At 49.0% G+C, this 20548-nt stretch overlaps 2 protein-coding genes across 6 annotated transcripts; one reads left to right on the top strand and one right to left on the bottom strand.

Annotated features, from left to right (window-relative positions):
* Window positions 1-70: 70 nt before the first annotated feature.
* Window positions 71-20023, bottom strand: LOC118509101 (sodium-dependent dopamine transporter). 5 transcript variants are annotated; one of them, XM_036049258.1, is made up of 9 exons: window positions 17820-17924; window positions 15290-15449; window positions 12941-13225; window positions 3830-4253; window positions 3378-3755; window positions 3076-3313; window positions 2762-2990; window positions 2423-2691; window positions 71-2355 (listed from the first exon to the last, which is right to left on the bottom strand). In XM_036049258.1, the coding sequence occupies exons 2-9, from the start codon at window positions 15312-15314 to the stop codon at window positions 2242-2244; spliced, it is 1962 nt and encodes a 653-aa protein (XP_035905151.1). In that variant the 5' UTR covers window positions 15315-15449; window positions 17820-17924; the 3' UTR covers window positions 71-2241. The 5 variants fall into 5 exon arrangements, with proteins under 5 accessions (XP_035905151.1, XP_035905152.1, XP_035905153.1 ...); XM_036049259.1 differs by lacking the exon at window positions 17820-17924 and adding an exon at window positions 17730-17788; XM_036049260.1 differs by lacking the exon at window positions 17820-17924 and adding an exon at window positions 16763-17519.
* On the top strand, window positions 5556-9988 carry LOC118509100. Its single transcript, XM_036049256.1, has 2 exons — window positions 5556-5894; window positions 5978-9988. The coding sequence occupies exons 1-2, from the start codon at window positions 5807-5809 to the stop codon at window positions 9853-9855; spliced, it is 3966 nt and encodes a 1321-aa protein (XP_035905149.1). The 5' UTR covers window positions 5556-5806; the 3' UTR covers window positions 9856-9988.
* Window positions 20024-20548: the final 525 nt, after the last annotated feature.

A 20548-nucleotide genomic window follows, 5' to 3' on the forward strand; every position in this document is an offset into this window, starting at 1 on the left:
GTTCGTCATCCGAAGGTCGATGCTTACCACCCTCTCCAGGTTTTAATTAACAATTGCAATACTCTTCATCGTAACTGTCAAATAAAAGTTTATTGATTCAAATCAAACGCGATTGCTGCAGCAACCGTGCATTGTCACGCACGGCAAAGATGTTTAGAAAAATCAACGGTGTGCACAACTACAAACAGCCACGGTAACCTTCCTCGGAACGGAAATTAAGTAATTTAAGTAGAGAACGCATTATTTACCGTTTACTGCCTGGCAGCACAATGGTACGGTAACATGCAAGCAAATAACGAGTTTCCATTGCTCTTCCCATCTCACTCTCTCTTTTTGTTTTCTCCCCCTCCGCCACACTTAAACTATTTCACTCATGTACAGTGTTATTCTTTCTGTTTCTGCATCTGTCAAATTGAAAAGTAAAAAAAAAACAACTCTTCGGGAGATGGGTATTGAATGTTTGGAGTGCTAATACTAAATTCGATTCGATCCTGTCATGTTTACGCTAGTATTCTCGCTCTCCGTACCATTTTTTTCGTTGTGACTGTTGTTTGCTGGTATCGCAGTTCCTGCCTGTCTGGTTCATTCTTTCCATTCACCCGGTTCCGTATTGTTGTAATGTTTGACGAAAAAATTTGGGGAACACATCCAACTGTGCTACTGTCCCATACAGGCCTTGGAGTTGGGGACCTGGTGCGTTGGTGCACGTTTCCCCAATGGCTGTCTGGGGAAACGTGCACAGAACCTCCCCGATTCTCCCGGCCAGTCGGATGAGCACAGAAAGTCATTGGTGTTTTGTGTATTTTTTTTTCTTGAGTGTGTATGTTCCTCTCTAAAGATTGTACGTCTCTACGAGTTTAAAAGCTATCCAGTAAAAAGCATACCTATAGTTGGCGATGTCTTTCACAATTATTCTATGTTGGATTTTTTTTCTAATGTGTTCATATCAACAGGTGAGCGTTCATATAATATCGTATCTTTTCCCTTTTTCTGCAATTTATTTCTAATATGCGGCTAAGCTCTTGCTACTGACCGGTAATCGGACATCGCAACTGTCAATTTAAAATACCCAATGCAAATTGTAGCAAGCGACGCAAACAGAGCAAAGCTTCCCCATCTACATCCCGAGCTGAGCTTTATGGCTGTGTGAAAGCTCCTCTCGAGTGCAAGCTTTCGAGCTTTTGAATGGAAAACTGTTTTGTCTGAGCCGTTGCTACGTGTTGCGGGCATTCACGCGCGGAAAGTTTTCACTGGCAAGAGGATAGTCTGCTTCTAGGTCGCTTTATGGCCTCCCTCGTTCCTGGACGCGCTGGTCCTTCGAATCTTTTTTTCATTAAATGTTCTATCATGTACGTAACTTGTTATAAAGACGATTATACAGTTTTGCATTCTATATCTATCAACAATATTGTTTCGCATTTACTCGCCGCAACAAGTTAGGGAAATTATGCCAGAAACCAGACGCTTCTACCTTACAGGAACACAAAACACCATCAAACGGAGAGCAACGCTAAGCAGATTAGTAGTTACATACTTTACGAAGCAGACATTACACATATGAAGTAAAGGTTCAGTAATTCCAACGGCTAACAGATGATGACTCCGAGGAGTAATGTCGCTTTACAGGTTACCTTCCCGGAGTCCATCCCTTCTGGCCGGTAGCCGTGCTTGCATCGTTGCAAATCTGCAAATTGTCCCGCATTTCAACGTGTGTGTTTAGAGTTGCTTCTTATGTACAAGTGCTCAGCAATCTAGGTTGGTGGCAGGTGTAAGTCGTCTTACTACCCATCTAACTATATCTCGATACGCGTATTATCCTATACAGCATTAGGTGTGTGTGTGTGTCAGTTTGTTTTCACTCAGCATAGAGTTCTGGAGAGAGAGAGAGCGATTTGCGCTAAAGTATTTTGCCATTGTGTAGCGATCACTGGAGCTACAACCCCTTGCCGGTCTAGTGTACCCCAGGCCAAAGCATCTTATCAAGTATACATTCGTCCTATCCTAGTGGTGAAATCTATCAGCATTTACGGTGTCTATGATCTGCCTAGGACAGGGGCCAGATAACACTTACATAGCTAGAGCAGGTCTTGGAAGGGCATACGAAGTTGCAACGACAAAAGGAAAACTTATAGCCCACACGTTTGGAAACAAATGGTAGGAATTGGGAACAGGAATCCAACACGATAACTAGTCTCACACAAAGTATATATCAAACCGCGGGGCATAGAATCGCATGCGTACTCAAACCTCTTCACCTTCGTCCGAGTGCGTCAAGCGAACCTGAGCCGGTTCGATCGTTACTCCATTGACGGCCATCTGCTGATCGCGCCAGGGTGTGGTCAGAATTTTCATGCGCTAAAAGAGAAGGAAATACAAGCGTTAGCTCAAAGTCCAGGATCATTGGAAGCGGGTTGATACGCACCTGCCGGAAGCTTCCCGGTGTCACGATAAGCTTATAGCTTGCCATCAACGGTATCATGATCATGGACGAGCCCGCTATGCACCATCCGAGCACGTTGGCCCACGACGGATACACGTAGTCCTCGTAGCTGAGCGGTTCGTGTCCTATCAATCCGTAGATGATGATAAACAGCAGGAACAGTGGTGCCACAAACTTCCAGCAAACACGCCAGTAGATACCGGGAGCGAAGCCAATCATGTCCTTGATGTCGTTACAGAATCGTTCCGTTCCTAAAACCCCAAGAACACAAGTTTTCTTAAGACCTCTCTTTACATCATGTTTTCCTCCCTATAATCTCACCATATATCCAGGACACAGCGATGGCCTCAAAAAACACCGCGATCAGTATAGAGTAACCGGCTGCATAGCGATCGAGCAGCTGGAAGAAGTAGAATCCTCCCTGCGTACAACTCGCCAAACCAACGACAAAGTACAGCGAGAACAGAATCGCCACAAAAATCTCCCGGTTACGTCCAATCTTGGGAAACTCGTCACTCAGCGCCGTGATGATTGCTTCCGATCCTCCGAACTACAACCAACGCAAAGAAACACATGCTCATGAGAGGGAGAGAGAGAGGGAGAGATTTTCCAATCTAGTTACCGGCGAAACTTACCGAACTGTCAAGTCCAAGCGTTAGCAACATCATGAAGAAAATCAACGCCCAAAAGATACTTCCGGGCATTGTGGCAATCGCGGCCGGATACACAACAAACACCAAGCCCGGACCTTCGGTGGCCACATCCTTGATGCTCTGCCCGCTGGCATGTGCCATGTACCCAAGCACCGAGAAAATGACGAAACCCGCCACAAAGCTGGTAGCCGAGTTGATCAAGCTGGTCAGTAGAGCGTCCCTGTAATTTGAGGTAAATTTCTGTGTCACCTAACAGCTCTCAGACATTTATCGGATGAACTCACTTGTATACATTGTTGTGATACTTGTTGTAGGAAGCGTACGCCAGCAGCACTCCAAAACCGGGTCCCAAGGAGAAAAACACCTGCGTAGCGGCGTCAACCCAAACCTCCGCATTGTAGATGACGTCAAAGTTGGGCCTCAGGTAGTACAGAATTCCTTCCGCCGACCCGGGAAGTGTGATGCCTCGGACGAGCAGAATCAACAGCACGGCGTACGGAAACAGGGCCGTGAACCACACTACCTTCCCGGAGGTACTGATGCCCTTCCAGAGCGAGAAGTAGCAGATGAGATAGACCGCGAGCAGACAGAGTGCCATGTCCCACTTGATCGCCCCCAGATCGTGTATGCCCTCGCTCTTGTCCAGCTCCAAGATGTAGCGGCTGTTGGGGAGATGGGGGGAGTAGAGGACATATTAGTATTCAACGCCTTTTTGTCGCCAAGTTGCGATACTTACTTGAAGTACTCCGACGCAGCCGAGGCAAACTTTGTATCGTTGATGGTGGCAGTGACGACCGTGGCCGAAACATTGGACGCTAGAACGCCGGTTCGATTCACCGCCTGCACGGAGCTGTTCCCAGTGAACCCGAACGGTTTACATTCGGCCGTGTTCCACGTGTTGGAGCAATGCGTCCACGGGAGACTGTCGGTGAAGGAGGCGAAGAAGAATCGCAACGACCACGCGATGATCACGTTGTAATAGAAATCGACGTAGAACGCAATCAGTACGACCGCGTAACCGATGCCCTTGAACAGTGGCACCAGCCGGCCCCAGCAGGTGATTGCTCCCTTCCGGTTGAACTGACCGAGCGCCAGCTCCATGTAGAACAGTGGAATGCCACCGACCAGCAGCATTATCCCGTACGGTACCAGGAACGCACCTGAACACAGAGCGGAGAAGCAAAGAACAAGAGGTGAATAATAAAATGAAGATGCTTGAACAATGAATCCCCAACGGGATTGTTCGAGATTGTTTCGCGTAGTCCGCCGCCGTGGGAACTCCCATTACAACCACCCTGCCGGAAGAGCTTCACGAGAGGAAAGTGATGCTATGACGATGGCCATAATAGCATTATTATTTCCTTTTCCATTTTTTATTGACTTAATCCGGTGAAGGATTCGTCTATCCCACTTACTACTGCTACCACCACCACTATCGCTCGGGCCTGACGGGCGGATGCCGTCAGGATCCATATTGCCCTGCCGCTCGCGGCAACACGAAGCAAGCGAAGAAGCAAAGTCGGGAGTTAATAACAGGGACTTAATGTCATCCAGCTTCCCCGTCCCATTTTTCCTTGCAGCTGAGCATGAAAAGCGACCATCTTACGGCCAAGTTCTTGATGGTAACCGGAATGGGTGGGCAATTTATAAAGGGATGAAGGCCGTTGGAAATGCCGTAACCTAGGCTAACCTACGCCACAACTGAGACGCTGAAGATTATCGTCCGTCGTCCGGCGGTCCTTTCCCTTCGTTGGAGGCTCGTTTCGGGGCTGGGCCAAACTAAAGAGACTTTTCGAGTAGTATGCTATTGTGGTGGACAACGGGCCAAACGGCTTCATATCCCCTGAAGAGTGCTGAACAATACTTTACGTTTGATGTTAACCAAAAACTTAGAAAGATATGTTGGGGACAAGCACAATTTCGGGATGTGATTCTTGGTAGTATTTTCACGCCAGAATTTTTAGTCAAGTTTGAGCATTGGTGCGATCTATCAGAATTAGAGAATCTCATGCAGTCAGTGGTCACAACGATTGCAGTGTTAGAAGATTAGCTGTTTTGGCTTGTCAACGTCACCGTATCGTAAGGTGCGAACGATTCATGGAACCTTATCGATGACTTCCCAGCGGTCGATCTGCTTCTATTGGAGCGCCATAAAGATAATCCCGCAATCGATGGATCTTTAAAGCAGTTCCCGCCGCGCTACGGTCATATAAATCCATCTTTGCCCAGACTGATCAGATACTGCCAAACGATGGCCACCCTCGGCGCACACTGATACCGTCGGTCGGTTGTTCCTCCGTATCTTTATGACCGATGGGCAAAAAATTGGTTTTGTGATTTGTTTTCTTTTTTAGGTTTCGGACACTTCATTTATGTCATCCCAAGCATTCGGTTGTATTTAACGCATCTTATGTAATGCTCAGTTCCGAATCGGGTAGTTGCTAACGCTTCGACGCCGGCGTTCGGTAGGTGGCGGTGCAATGTGCACTCTGGAGGGCTTGCAAGCGGCAGTGCACTGGTACTGGTAGCCCACGATTCTCAAGGTCGATCGAAAATCGTTGTTCGTGGGCGCATCCCCATATCCTGCAATATCTGCTGTCCGTTCTGAGCGTTGTGGTCAAATTACATCCGCGATACGCGTCTGCCAACGATAAGACGCCCAAAACTGGGGGTTGGGGCCTCCGATTATCTGGTCAGTATTTAAGGGGTACCCATGGCGGATGACACCTCAGTAATCGCTAGTGCTCTGAAGGCTAGCGATTTTCCGAAAAGCGCATACGCAAACAGAATGAGTGCCAAAGGTAGGTGGAACTTGATCTCTTCTTTCTGTGGTGAGTGATGAGTGCAAGTAAACTAATACCGCATTGGAACGCTTCTATTGCAGTTCTGTGGATTATCGCCGTGCTCGTGCTGGTCACCGTATCGGTGGCCAACGGGCAACAGGGACGCTGCCAAGGTGTGGACAACTTCGGTTACATCCGCAATCAGTTCTTCTGCTATCGGTTCTACCAGTGCATCGATGGCAATCCCTATCCGCTGCGCTGTCCCGATGATCAGTGGTTCGACGAGGAGCGGCAGGTGTGTGACGATCCGGCCAATGTGACCTGCGAGCTGGAAGATCGTCCACCGACCGTTACACCAACGCCCGGTATTTGCAATGGCGTCGCGGACAATCAGTTCGTGCTGCATCCGTTGTTCTGCAACGAGTACTACCTTTGCGTCGGTGAGATTGGCTTCCCGATCATGTGCCCCGTGGGCCTGTGGTTCGATCAGACGCGTCAGATCTGTGGAGATCCGGCCGATATTAGCTGTCCACATGGGCGACCGGGAGCGGCACGCTGTCGCGATGAACCCGAGTTCGGACTGGTGCGTAGCGAGTATGCCTGCTACCGGTACTATCAGTGTGTGAATGGATTCCCCTATCCGATGACCTGTCCCGATGGGCTGTGGTTCGATGCCGAGCGTGACATCTGCGACGAGCCGGACAATGTCGAGTGTGAGTTGCGCCCGGGAACGCCAGCTCCTCCAACGCCAGGCATTTGTAACGAGGCACCGAACAATGTTCTGCGTCCGAATCCTACGGCCTGTAACAAGTACTACGTGTGTGTCGGGGAAATCGGTTGGTCCAAGTTCTGCCCGCTGAACATGTGGTTCGATGAAGCGCGACAGACGTGCACGACTCCCGGATTTACCAACTGCACGCTGGGACCGGATCTACCGGCACCACGCCCAGACAATCCTTGCGACGATCTGCCCAACCTTTCGTTCATCCCGGATGATTTCTTCTGTTATCAGTACTACCAGTGCCGCAACGGGTATCCGTTCCCGCTCATCTGTCAGGCTGACCAGTGGTTCGATGTGGAGCTGCAGCGATGTGCCGACTATCGTACAGTGGAGTGCCAGGTCGAGGATGGACCACCGCCGACCATTAAGCCAACGCCCGGCATCTGTAACGATGTCATCGGCGAACGGTTGGTGTTGCATCCGCGCTTCTGTAACCAGTACTACGTCTGCTCCGACCAGGTCGGCATCCCGGTGATCTGTCCCACTGGGCTATGGTTCGATGAGGACACCCAGTCTTGCCGCTCGCCGCTGCTCGTTGACTGTCCGCATGGAGCAACGCCACCGCCAGAGGATCCCTACATGCTGTGTAACGGCGTGGAGGGCTACGGATTGGTGCGTCATCCGAACTACTGCTACCGCTACTACCAGTGCATCGACGGAACGCCCTATCCGATGATCTGCGAAGGTGATCTGATCTTCGACCGAGAGCGCCAGGTTTGCGACGAGCAGCAGAACGTCCAGTGTGAGGTTACGCCACCACCGGTAGTGAAGCCTCCGCCCACGGCTGGCATCTGTAACGATGCACCGAATGGTCGACTGGAAGGCAATCCTCTGTACTGCAACCAATACTACATCTGCATCAACGAGATCGGTTGGCGTTTGGTGTGTCCTCCCGGACTGTGGTTCGATGTCGAACGGCAAACCTGCTCGGAAGCGGGCACGATCGAATGTGGACTGGCACCGGAGCGTCCTCCGACCACACCCAACCCTTACGCGCCCTGCATTGGCATCCCGAACAATGCGTACGTGCGGGACGAGGCCTTCTGCTATCGGTACTTCAAGTGTGTCAATGGATCACCCTTCCCGATGATCTGCCCCGGCGAACAGTGGTTCGACGAGCGTCGCCAGCAGTGTCGTCCTCAGGAAGAGGTTGAGTGCATCATTAGCGAACCTCCGCCACGCCCACCTCCGACTGCCGGCATCTGTAATGGAGTGTCCAACTCGATCCAAGTACCGAATCCGTTCAGCTGCAACCAGTTCTACATCTGCGTCGATCAGATCGGATTCCCCCAGGTTTGCCCACCGGCTATGTGGTTCGACGAGGATCGGCAGACGTGTCTACCAGTGGCGGAAACGAGCTGCGATCTAGGACCACCGACCACAACCACGATTGCACCCCATCCGTGGGGACTGTGCGATGTTGTGCCCAACTTTAGCTTCGTCCGCAACGAGTACTACTGCTACCGCTACTTCCAGTGCATTGAAGGACGCCCTTACCCGTTGATCTGCCCGGGAGAGCAGTGGTTCAACGAGGAGGAGCAGCGTTGCGACGATCAGGAGAATGTCCGGTGTATCGTCAACCCGTCACCGCCCGCAGTACCAGCCACGCCCGGCATTTGTAACGATGCGGCTGACGGTGAGATGGTCCTTAACCCACGTGCCTGCAACCAGTACTACATCTGTGTGGACGAGATCGGCTATCCGTTGCTGTGTCCGGAAGGACTTTGGTTCGACGCCCAGCACCAGCGTTGTGCACCGGCTGCCCAGGTCTACTGTCCGCTGGTCCCACCCGTCACCACACCGGATCCGTTCGAGCTGTGCGATGGCGTGCCCGAGGGTGGCTTGTTGCGAAACGATTTCTACTGCTACCGTTACTTCGAGTGTAAGAACTCGATCCCGTACCCGATGATCTGTCGCGCTGGCCTGTGGTTCGACCAGGAGCGCCAGCTTTGCGATGCACCAAGCAATGTGCAGTGCTTCCTGCGCCCTGGACAGCCGGGCCCACCAGTGGCCACACCCGACATCTGCAAGGACGTAGCCAATGGACGCTTCACTCGCAACTGGAACTTCTGCAACCAGTACTACCTGTGCGTGGACGAAGTCGGTTACTCGCAGATCTGTCCCGACGGTCTGTGGTACGATGATGATCGTCAGATTTGTGATCTTCCCGAGAACGTCCAGTGTCCGCTTTCCCCGACCACGATCGCTCCTTCGCCGTGGGATCGGTGCGCAGGAGTGGAAGATCTGTCCTTCGTGCCGGACGATGACTTCTGCTATCGCTACTATCAGTGCTTCAACGGCATCCCGTACCCGATGATCTGTCCCAACGATCAGTGGTTCGACTACCGCCGACAGCTGTGCGACTTCGTGCAGAACGTCGAGTGTGAAGTGCACGATGTGCTGCCACCGCCGCTGCCAACCGACGGAATCTGTACCGGACTGTCCAACTCGATCCAGGTGATTCATCCGGTGTTCTGCAACAGGTTCTACATTTGCGTCGATCAGGTTGGATTCCCCCAGATCTGTCCGGCGGGTCTGTGGTTCGATGAGTCACGCCAGACATGCGCCCGTCCGACGGAAGTCGATTGTCCGAACGGACTCACCACCACACCGTCGCCGATCGAAGGCATCTGTGTGGATGTTCCGGCCGGTACGTACGTCCCGAACCCACTGGACTGTAGCCGCTACTACGTGTGCGTCAACAATTACCCGTACTCGCTGGAGTGTCCCGGTGGAAATTGGTTCGATCGCAACCTGTTGCGCTGCGTGCCGATCGATGAGGCGGAATGTGCCGACACGGTCACGACCGTACCGACGCCGGGCGTTTGTACCGGCCAGGAGGACGGTGTGCGTGTACCCAGCCCGGAAAGCTGTTCGCTATTCTACACCTGCCTGAATGAGGTCGGCTCGCCTTCGTTCTGTCCACCAGGACTGTGGTTCAACGAGGAACTGCAGGATTGCGACGATCCGGAGAATGTGGACTGCACGCTGGAACCATCGACTACTCCTCCACCGAGTGCTGGTATCTGTGACGGTCAACCGGACGGTCAGTACATGGCCAGCCCATATTCGTGCACGCAGTTCTACGTTTGTGTGAACCAATCGGGATATCCTTCCGTCTGCCAGCATGGATTGTGGTTCAGTCAGGCCGCCCAGTCTTGTGTGGATCCTTCCGAGTCGGAGTGTACCGTGTCTTAAGGTTAAAAGGCTTAAGGGAATTTTGGGTCATTTGGATTATGCTATGTTTGTCTACCGTATTACGAAGCGATCAATAAATGTAACCATTGCTAGGAGCATATTGCCTCGAACGAGGTGCCTTAGCAACGAATAAGGCTTGCTTGGACGACGTTTTTTCTCAAGAGCGTGTAATGCGTATTGCATACACAAAGGCGCATACGCAATATGAAGTGTTCTAATCCTGTGACCTTTGAAATCAATTCAGTTGCACAGCAATTTCAATGGCGAAATACTACCCACAGATTGCTAATAACAACTCTCAGAGTTATTAATTATCTATTTTCGAACCTCTGGCAGCTGCAGGCTTTAAAGAAAGGCAACAATAACACTCGATTTTTAATGCTAATACCGTCGACGAAACACTTTCCACTCCATTAGCCCCGGCCGACTCGAGCTCCGTAATGCATTTTTCTTCATCTTTGCGTACGCCGAGTGTTCTACCCGAAAGCCAAACGGGGCGGAAGAATTATTTGTGAGCTCTTTCATCCAACGCCGACATTGTGTCCGATCGATCCGCAGTGCGCTTCGTTTCAGATCCATTTCCTATCGCCACGCAACCGTCAAACAGGGTGTGAAAAACACGAAATCATAATTCCAACCAGTGGTGAAGAAAACAGGAAAAATATACACACACACACTGTTCAGATTCTTGTGGAGTCCTCAGCGTCGTTTAGCGAGCAAAAAATAAGAGTAAAAGAAGCCAACCTGTTGAAGGATGAAAATGGGCAGCGCTTCAAAGTGGAAAACGCAAAGGAGTGTCGGGAAGGAAATGTCGAGAGGAAATGGGAAATAGGGTCATTTTCTTTGTTCCCACCACTCTGCAGCAGCCTCGCTCAACAATCACACTCAGCCGGAATGTTGTGTCGTACCGGACCGATAAAAGGAAAGCGTAAGATAAGAAAGCACACTGACATATTTTACTGTAAAATCGGTGTTGAAGGATTTTTTTGTCAGATTTCTTTTATCGTCGCTGCTGTCCCACCGAGCACATGCAACAAGTTGTCGAAAGACTCCCGGAAGGGGGTTGGGGACGAACGGCCACGAAGGATACGACTCGTTGAAAGCTGTAATAATTCATCACAGCCAACAGTGCCACAGCCACCGGCGAAACGTAATCTTCGTACTCAATCGGGTGGCGCTTCTATCGCTCATCATCAACAATTGGAGCCATTCCGTAATCCTCCTTGTCGGGGCGGGATGTCGTTCAAGGCTACTACAGAAGTGAACCCTTCCCTTCCCATCTTCTATTCCCATTCTTTTCCCTTTCGCGCACGGATGCACGGTTGAGTGACTACGGTTGAATAAAGACATCAACGCCATTAGCGTGAAACTTTGGTTCCTGGCCACTTCCTGACCTGTGCCTCATGACTTGTCCCATTTGCCGGCCCGGTTCAAAGGCAACTGAGCTGGAGAAAAGTCGGAAAAGTGGGAATTTCCGTTCCATGTCTCTACCAGAGAGAGAGAGAGAGAGAGTGAGAGAGAGAGAACCAAAGCGAAAGAGGCTCGTCCGGTACAACTACTCGTGAGCTTGAGCCTGGGTGCTTACAAGAACTGGGACTACTTGCCGAGCCTCCGGAAAGGAAAAGAAAACGGACCAAACCGGGTCCCAGGTTCGGCTTCAGTTCCAACTGTCATCAGTGGCAGGCTTCCGGCTTGATGCAGGAGTAGGTGAGTTGGAAGATTAGAATTGTGGCGTAAATCTACGCTGTCACATACATTCTCGCCACTTCCTGTTCCTGCTGCCTCAACTACCACCACACACACACACGCGTTTAAGTGTGTGTGTGTGTGTGTGTGTGTGGTGCAGTGTTGTTGTATTCTCGCGGCAAACCTTGGAAGGTGTACGGGACACAAGAACTATAGCCATCGACCAGCGACTTACTAACCGATTGCAGGCAGGCATTTGCCACGGTTCAGTTACGCGGTTTGGACCACATTTTTCGGTTAGCTGGCTCTACTCACACGCCCCAAAAGTGCGTTCGCTTGTTTCCCGCCCGTTGATACGGATCGGGGGCCAATCCCTTTCGCGGTATGATTTATGTGCTCCAACCTTCCTTGACCGGTTCGCCTTAGCTCCCTTTTCCTGCTAGAAGCAACATCTTGGACGGCCAATAAAGCTGACCGGAGCATGATGCTGAGTGCGCTTGTTATGTTCTTGTGTGTGTGTGTGCGGGCGTGTGTATAGCTGTTGTAGGTTTTGGGAGGTTGTTGTTGTTGCACGAATGCAGTTGCTAACGGGTAACGATGATGCGCTCCAAACAGGTTTTGCAGCCTACGGTGGAATTTATTCTAATCGTGACCATTGGGGTAGAATTCGTTGGAATTGAATGATACAAAAGAAAAGCATTGATGCTGCTTGCTTTGGAGACCGCGACCGTTGGGGCCAAAAAACGGATAAAATCTAACGGACTTTTGAAGATTTTGAATCGTTGATAGAATCATGAGTGTTCATCTGTTCAATCTCAGTTTCGCCTACCAAGCCTCCTCTGTCCGTGTGGACTGAATAAAAAGACTGTTCTGTCTAAGTCGTCCGGTGTCAGTCTCATGACATTACCAGACGATACTTTGATATCACCGTAGAGCTCGCAGAACTCGGCTGATTGGCTGTCTGGTATCATTTTAATGACGTATTTAGCCCAATACTTCTGTACAGTGAGGCATAGTGAGATGTGTCTAACTATATTATCTATCGTTATCCTTGAACACATACACTCTTAAATAAAGTCCTCATATGTCCTTTATATTACACATAACAAGCATGTAGCAAACGTTTTTCTTTCCCGATTTTGTATAAGAAAATTCCAAAACGCTTCCCACTGTCTCATTTTCATTCACTGTGCACCGTACACCAACCTTAACAGAAGGGCGTGATATTTCAATATCAATTTTCCACCCTGTGCCGTGTTACGAAATTAGATTTCACCGTCAGTAATTAGCTATTAAACGCCGACGATATAACAATGTCTCCAATCGCTTCCGTTCTGTGCCTTCGGTTCTCGCCCAACAAGGGCGCGATCCATGCCAAACCCATCCCATCGCTACTTACCACCGCCGTTCTTGTAGCAGAGGTACGGGAAACGCCACACATTGGCCAGATCGACGGCGAACCCGATGACCGACAGCAGGAAGTCGACCTTCCCGCTCCAGGTTTCCCGCTGCTCGCCATCGTCCGGTTCACCACCGGCCCCGTTCCGTGGCAACAGCCCCGGTCGGCCCTTCGCCTTGATCTGGCCGATGGTGGTCATCGCCAGGGCGGTTCCGTCGCTGTCACCGCCGACACCGTTTTCCGCTCCACCGTTCAGCTCCTTCAGCGCGTCCCCGTCGATGGAATCTGTCGGTGGAAAGTGGACAAAAAGTTTAGCACACTGCACACAAAATTATTGTAACTCAATTTGCGATGGAAGGTATCGATTGCCGTAAGGAAACTGTCCGAAAGCTCCACTCTATTTGGTATTTATTTCTCTCTGACCTACTCACTCACTCACGCAAGGCTCGTGTCGCACCAGGCTGGACGTTTCGATGACATGTCGGACGGTACTTGAGCCATCCGATGGCGCAAAATACCTCAAACTGTTCGACAACCCCTAGCCCAACCAACCCCCGGACATCAAGAGAGTATTCAAATTTTGAAGTAGCTGCTAATAATAGAACACTGGACCGTGTCACGGGCGCCTAGGACGCCACCGACTAGGAGCTGGTGGTCCGAGAATGGTCAGAGTGTGTGCTGAGTGTGTCACCGGTGTCCACCGGGCACGACCAAACCAAGTCCTCCAAAATTGACAAAGTGTTTGTTAATGTTTTTGATGTTTTATCCTACTTTAGGACATGGTGCGGGCGACGATGACGCTACTGGCCTGGAACAGTCCGAACATCCAGAGCACCGGGGCAACCATCATCGATGGTCTTCATTTCGCCGCTTTACCCCCCTGCCACACCCAGGAGGACCTCAGCAAAATTACTACTCCGAGACATTAAAGAACCACTTCGAACTCATCCCGAGCAGCATCTTTCTAGGGGTCGATGCGTTCGACGAGATTGCCTGGGCCTTTCCCTGGTGCAATGAGAGTGAGAGAGAGAGAGACAGAGCGAGGAATTGATTTTTCACCCTTGACGCCGATTTCCCGAGGACACACCGGGGGAGTAGGGGGTAGGCAAATTTGATTTGTTATGACGTATCGTACTGTGATAGCCTATCCTGACTTTATTACTTGACGTCATAAGAATGGCTGGGGAGTCGGAACGGAGCGACACCACGCAAAAGGCGAATTGGTGGCCCCGAATGTAAATGTCACTTTACTTTACAGGGGGCGAAAAAATAAAGAAGTCAACCACATCACACTGGAGGACGCTACAATACACTTGTGCTGTGTTGAGAAGAATGGAAATCTTCATCATCGATACCACCCACCAAGGGGTAGTTCGAGGGATGGTGGAAAATGTTAAGTACTCCTAATTCGATTTCATCCCCACCCGTTCTACCCCCTGAACCTGCTGCTCCTATGCTTCTTCGGGTTGCTTCTTTGTGCGTCTTTCACAAATCTATTTACCCATCAGCTTTGCCTGGCGAAGCAGTCCCGTGGTTGCCATGAAACTGTGCGACAAGGACACAAACACATCCCTTTTTGCACCTGTCAGAAAGAGAGTTACTATTGTCAGTTATACATCGAAGTAGCCGCACGTCTTGGGGCTTTCAAGAGAAGGTGTTCCAGGAGCGAATTTTCATTTCCGGCTTTTCCATTTTCCCAGGCCATCTTCCTACAGGGGGATGAGCACACAGACGGGCATGAAAGAATTCGGTCGAGATGGAAGCGACAAACCGCACGCAGATAACGTCCCGGGGAAAAGACCCAAATGTTCAGTTGTTAAGGAGTGGCCAGCTTAGGAACTGGCTTTATCGGCTCGCGATTGGTATGTACGATAAACGTATTAGATTTGTCTCTACATTCTAAGCGATTAGCTAACAGTGTGCTCTATTAAAACACAAATAGCGTGATTGATTGATCAGCTGCATCGCTGTTTGGTCGCCTTTTAAAGCAGCGCAGAGACCCAACAACAGTTAGTGCCCAGCACAATCGAATAAATTCATCTCGAATCTCCAGAGCAGAGCGGTTGCTACCGACGACGATGGAAAGCATTTGATTGACAAGGTGGCCGTGGTTGTACAAAACTGATTCTAGAACTGTTACAACGCACGTTACACAAGTGACTATATAATCGTGTGGTTAAGAGCGTGTGATTCTGAGCCTCGGAACCTTCATAATCTCCATACGCGAAACCGCAATCGGCTTTCCAAGGTTTACATTACAGCTCTTAGCGATGGAAATAACAGCGTAGAATGTTTTAGATCTAATTTTTACGCACTAGCTTTAGAGGTTTGTAGTTGAACAATAGTTACCTTTCTTCTCCTTTTTGCGACCCATTTTTTGTTGGATATATATCTCTCTCTCTCTCTTTCACTTTTATTAAATTACAAACTTCTAATGAACTTCCAACTTAATCAAATATTTGTTTTTCACTAATCCATTTCGTTTATGTCACGATGAGAGCACACGTTACTATTGAAAACGATTATACAAACAAATTAATAGGTAAACTTCTTGCCAAAGAGGGCCGCCGGGTTCTCGATACCGACGCCAAGCGGCTCTTGACAAGACTCTTGAAGCCTCCTCTACATCCAGTCATCGACGCCGCCATCGTCAACGGAAATTCAATTAAAATCACAATAATAAAAAATGAGCACATACACACACACACACGCGCGAGTCTTGAAATTGAGCCTAAAGCGGCTGAGGCTGGCACTAACTAATCGACACACTTCATTTGCTGGACCGCTTGCTTAACGACGATAGTGACCGGCGGCAAGACAGACGGACGGACACAGCCACACTCACTCACTCGTACCCCACAGAACAGAACTAGAGTTTAGGCTTGAAGTCAGCTTAACGTGTACCGTAAGCGAAGAATATTAGCTTCTTAGGTTTAAGGAGGGGATCCTAACTGCCGTGACCCGTTGAACATTGGCGAGATAAATAATTAGACTTGATCATTTTGGTTGGAGTTTTTTTTTGTTGTTTTTTGCTCTCTCTCTCTCTCTCTCTCTCTCTCTGTCCTATGGTAGATGGTGGATAATCTCCTGCTACTAAACGGCTTTGAGAATGTCCCAGATTTGGTTGGAATGACTGTGCTGTATGCACGGACCCGTGGAGAGAAATTTGCCACAACATATTCGGCCAATTAGTACTCTGCCGTTGATTGAATCTGACACTTTAATTACATGTCTGCACTAATTCCACGCCTCACAATGTACAAGAGTGTACAGTTTTAACTTGAAGGCTTGGATTAAAAATCTGATTCTGACTGAAAGGAAAGTCAATTCTGCAATTATTAGACAACCAAAGTTCTACTTTTAAGCCACTAACGATTTCAATCTGTTTTCCGATCACTTGCGTCGGTGACCCGATGATCATACGCTGCACCGACCTCCACACCTGACTCGCACTCGGACACCTCCATTAGACCTTCAAACCGCTCGAACCATGTGCAGCCAGGTAGAACACATAATTTGTGCACGCTTTACGATTCTCGCCGGATAGAAATCACCTCGCCGTGCCCCAAAGTTCCGACGGGTCTTTTACCGTCACTTTCATTATTGCCATTTCCGGTTGGCCTCGGACGGCTATTTTATTTTTTTTGCACATCGAAACTGCCCGATCTCCGGTAGAAGTGACAGCTAGTACACACCACGATCGACTCTCCTTTCTAACTTCTGCAATCCAAGGATGACGCCACCAAAACAAATCGAGCAGGATGAAAAATGATCTGCAATCACGCTAATAACCTTCAGCTCAAATCTTAATGCAAATCTCACCGAGGTTGCCTCCTCTCCGGGGATCGGATTGAAATGCGAAAACCTGTTTCACTGCCTAAAGCCTAGCGCCTAATAGTGTGTAGAAGACACTCGATTTCGACTGGTCATGGTCCCCCGTTTACCGTGCGTAGGAGGTACAGGGCGTCTGGCACGGTCGAATTCTAGCAGAGCCTGTTTTCGCTTTCTGCTCTAAAGCTTACACCAATAACATTCCAACAAACCAGAACTCGGACCGGACCCAACAAAGCCGGTTTACGCGTTCGATTGTCGCTATGTACAGCTGATCTGCCTGTCGATGCTTTCGATTGGTGTTTTTTGTTTTCGGTTGGCTTGTAGAATTTAAAACTGAAAGCCCGTCTGTGTGTTTACTCAGAACCGTGAGGCTCAAAATAAAACCAATTGTACACTGACATGTCCTTCAAATGTTCTATTCTAAGGCCAGGAAACGTGATGCCTTGGAGGTGTGTCGAAAGTAAATAACCGTCTTGTTCTTCGAACCCTCATTGCGCAATAAGGCGTGTGAAATGTAACAAGTATTTGAGAGCGATTTCATCATCTGCACCATTCTTGTGACACACTCGCACACACAAAAAAAAAACCTGTATCCATTTAAAAAAAATAATCACACGTGGGATGGGACATTTAAATTTAATTCGAAAATTAATGAAACATTTCTAATCGCTTTGCATTCGCGTCACAACGCACACGACGCACGTGAAACACGTATTTAAAGTTGAATTGCACTCCTTCCAAACACCCTTTTGGCGGGCTCGGTAAATTATCTACTTTTTCTTTAAATGGATGCAGCATGATTTAACGGCTCGTTTTTTTTATGGCTCCACTCCACCGGAATCCACTCATTTGGAATAGTTTATGATGGATGGAAAGCTTAGCCGCACAGCACGATTTCACGCATTCACATCACACAAACTGCGGTCAATTATTGCGCTTGTAAGTAGTGAGACACCTTTGGCTTATGTCACTCTCAACTCACTATTAACCAATCACTGACTGAGCGGATGATTTCACCATGTAATTTATAAAAATGTTAAGGAACCTTTTTACGAACGGCACAGCTTGGAACCCGATCCGTTGCCGTTCCGGCCAAAGCGAGCAGTTGCGTGTGACTGGCAAACGGGCAGAACGAGACTCGCACGAACTGACCGCGTTGTTGCTTCTCCTACTCCAGTCGATGCTTCGTGAACGGCGATTGGGGTGAGATGAAGGAATCGTGCTCCACAAGTGAGTCCACGAGTGAGTTAGAAAATTCAATTCTTGCACAAACCGCGCTACATAAGAAAAAATATTTAAATAATATTAAAATTACTTTTATAAACTTTTGAACTTTTGCGACCATTTCATCATCGCTTCCTATCACGATAAATGCTAGTTTTGCCTCTTCACCAATCGAGCATCATTAGCATGGAAGCGTGACCGGCTCAGAAAAGCCATCTTGCAATGACAGCTGGACATTGGCTTGGTTTTTTTCCTTCTTCCTCACCGAAGCATATCCTCAGGGAAAAGAAGACTTATACTAAGCAAACGAGTAATTCCTAGCTTCTAATCGGATCATAATGGCCGTCGGCCGTACGTGGCGACAAAGATGGTGGGCCTACTACACGTGGCAAACGTATAACCACAGGATCCTTGTGCTTAAAAAATTGGTAGGATTTGAAGTTACCACCGAGAAAAAATTTGGATAACCACATAATGCTTCTTCTTTACCGCCTAGCTACCGGCTTTGAAGCTTTTAAAGGTGCTTTTGTATTTCTAAAGCCACTATAAGAACGCAATATAATTATGCTTGAAGGATTCGGTTAAAAGGCTATCAAAATTGCAACACTCGTCAAAACCATCCCACCCTAGAGACATCCATCCCAATAGCCACAAGCTTATTGAATTCTCCAAATTTCCTTCACCACAGAGCAACAAAGGAAAAACAATTGGCCAAACAGAAGGCGAATGCGTTGGGGGTTTTTTCCTCGCCCAAGTTCCAACCCGCCAGCACTCCGGAAGTCTTCCTGTTCTAGCCCAGCCACACCAATTCGTTCCAGCATCGCTAGATTAGCAACGAAAACAATCATAACCACAGATTTATAGCTCATTTCCTTCTTGCCAGACTGCCAGACCCTATCCGGGACGTTGGTTGCATTCCTGGCTTGATTCGCCCCACCCCAATTCCTGGTGCTTGGCAGAAATCATCAAAAACCGCATCATATTGCCAGCTCCTTGTTAAAGCTGCTAGGCGAAAACGGTTTATTTACTGGCTGGCCCAACCCGTCGACTCAGAGTTGGAGTTCGATAATCGGTGGCAAACTGATTCGGTGCTTGTGGTTTTGGCCAGCCCGGAAGTTTCCTGAGTGCGCTGCATCTGCAACTGCAACAGGTACAACGCATACAAGGAAGCTATGCAATGGGAAAGCGGAAATTAGTTCAAGAGTTTTGGGCAGGTAATTGAAATATTTCCCGCTATTAGTGCACCTATTAGTTCCGGGCGCCCGCAACACAACCAGTGCCCCGTCGGTCAAGAGTTTAAATCGCGTAACGTAACGAACCGTGGCCGAGAACCACTTAGGACCAGAACTTCCTGTTGGGAAGCAGTACTAGGGTGTCCTGGAGTTGATCGGTAGCGCCCTCCAGTCCACTTTACGGATAGATGTGCAGCTCGATACTAACCTGACGACTTGTCCGTGCTCTTCACTGGCGTTTCCAGCAGTCTCAGCTTCTCCCGTGGATCATCTAGCTCGAACATCCAGCTTGGTTACCGCACTGGCGCACCGTCACTCTAGCACAACTCGGAACTCCGACACACACACACACACAGACCCAACTCAAGTTCCGCGTTTCGAACGCGCGCCTGTGACAGAGGAACAACCCCAGTTTGTGGCCCAACCTAACGAACGATCCTCCGTCGGAATGCTTCACCAGAGAGAGGAGAGCGTCTAGATCACAACTGCCATCACCAGCCAGTGGCCATCACCAGGTAACAGTGGCCAGCACTATTCCAAATAACTAAAATCCACTCAAGTCATTTTGCCGTTGGACATGCTGATGTATTTTTTTCCGCACGTGTCTTACCTAGACGGACACAGCGCTTCTTTAATTCTATTTTCACAACCACTGGCCACTTTACTGATGAGGATTGCTACTGTGCCTAACCGAAGCAACAAACACCAAGCAGCGAAGCAAGCAAACTGTCCAACACCAAGTCCTAGTACCCGACACTTCCGGCTTCCGGGTTGCTCCGACCTGCTTGCCACACGGGACGAAACAACTAGCGACTGGCTGGCTGAATGTCCTGCCCTTTTATAGCGGTCCTGCCTCCTGAAGGGCCGACGATTGTCGGCGCGAAACCGATCCTGCGCTACAGAATCGCGGGAAAAACGGCTACGATTGCGTAGCGCGCAACGTATGTGTGTGTGTGTAGGGTTGTATTGGATTTTCACGCACACTCTTGAGATGGGCCCAGTTTTTCTCTCCATTTAAACCTATTTTTATCACCAGAAGCAACTCTTTTCATTCACCTAGTTTGTTGTTTTGAAATAAATTTTCTGTTATTATTGTGGAAATATGTGCACATAAAATATTTACATCTCTCTTTTATCTGTATTAAAACTTTTTTTTACACCACCGGATTAGTATCGAATCCCAACCGGGCTGTCTACTAGTACCCTAGACTGACAATCCAGGCATGGATGAATCAATTTAAGCAAGCTAGAAATGGCAGGAAAGGACCTGTTGGGGTGGTAGATATAAAAAATAAGCAGAAAAAAAGAAGAAGAAAAA

Source organism: Anopheles stephensi, chromosome 3, assembly GCF_013141755.1.
Source record: "Anopheles stephensi strain Indian chromosome 3, UCI_ANSTEP_V1.0, whole genome shotgun sequence".
Lineage (NCBI taxonomy): Eukaryota > Metazoa > Arthropoda > Insecta > Diptera > Culicidae > Anopheles > Anopheles stephensi.

Coding starts and splice junctions, on each gene's coding strand:
- LOC118509100 (XM_036049256.1), top strand. CDS start 5,807: ATGGCGGATGACACCTCAGTAATCGCTAGTGCTCTGAAGGCTAGCGAT. Junction 5,895..5,977: donor AAACAGAATGAGTGCCAAAG/GTAGGTGGAACT, acceptor CTTCTATTGCAG/TTCTGTGGATTATCGCCGTG.
- LOC118509101 (XM_036049257.1), bottom strand. CDS start 19,514: ATGTTCGAGCTAGATGATCCACGGGAGAAGCTGAGACTGCTGGAAACG. Junction 3,756..3,829: donor GCTGCGTCGGAGTACTTCAA/GTAAGTATCGCA, acceptor TCTCCCCAACAG/CCGCTACATCTTGGAGCTGG. Junction 2,991..3,075: donor CGCTTGGACTTGACAGTTCG/GTAAGTTTCGCC, acceptor CGTTGGTTGTAG/TTCGGAGGATCGGAAGCAAT.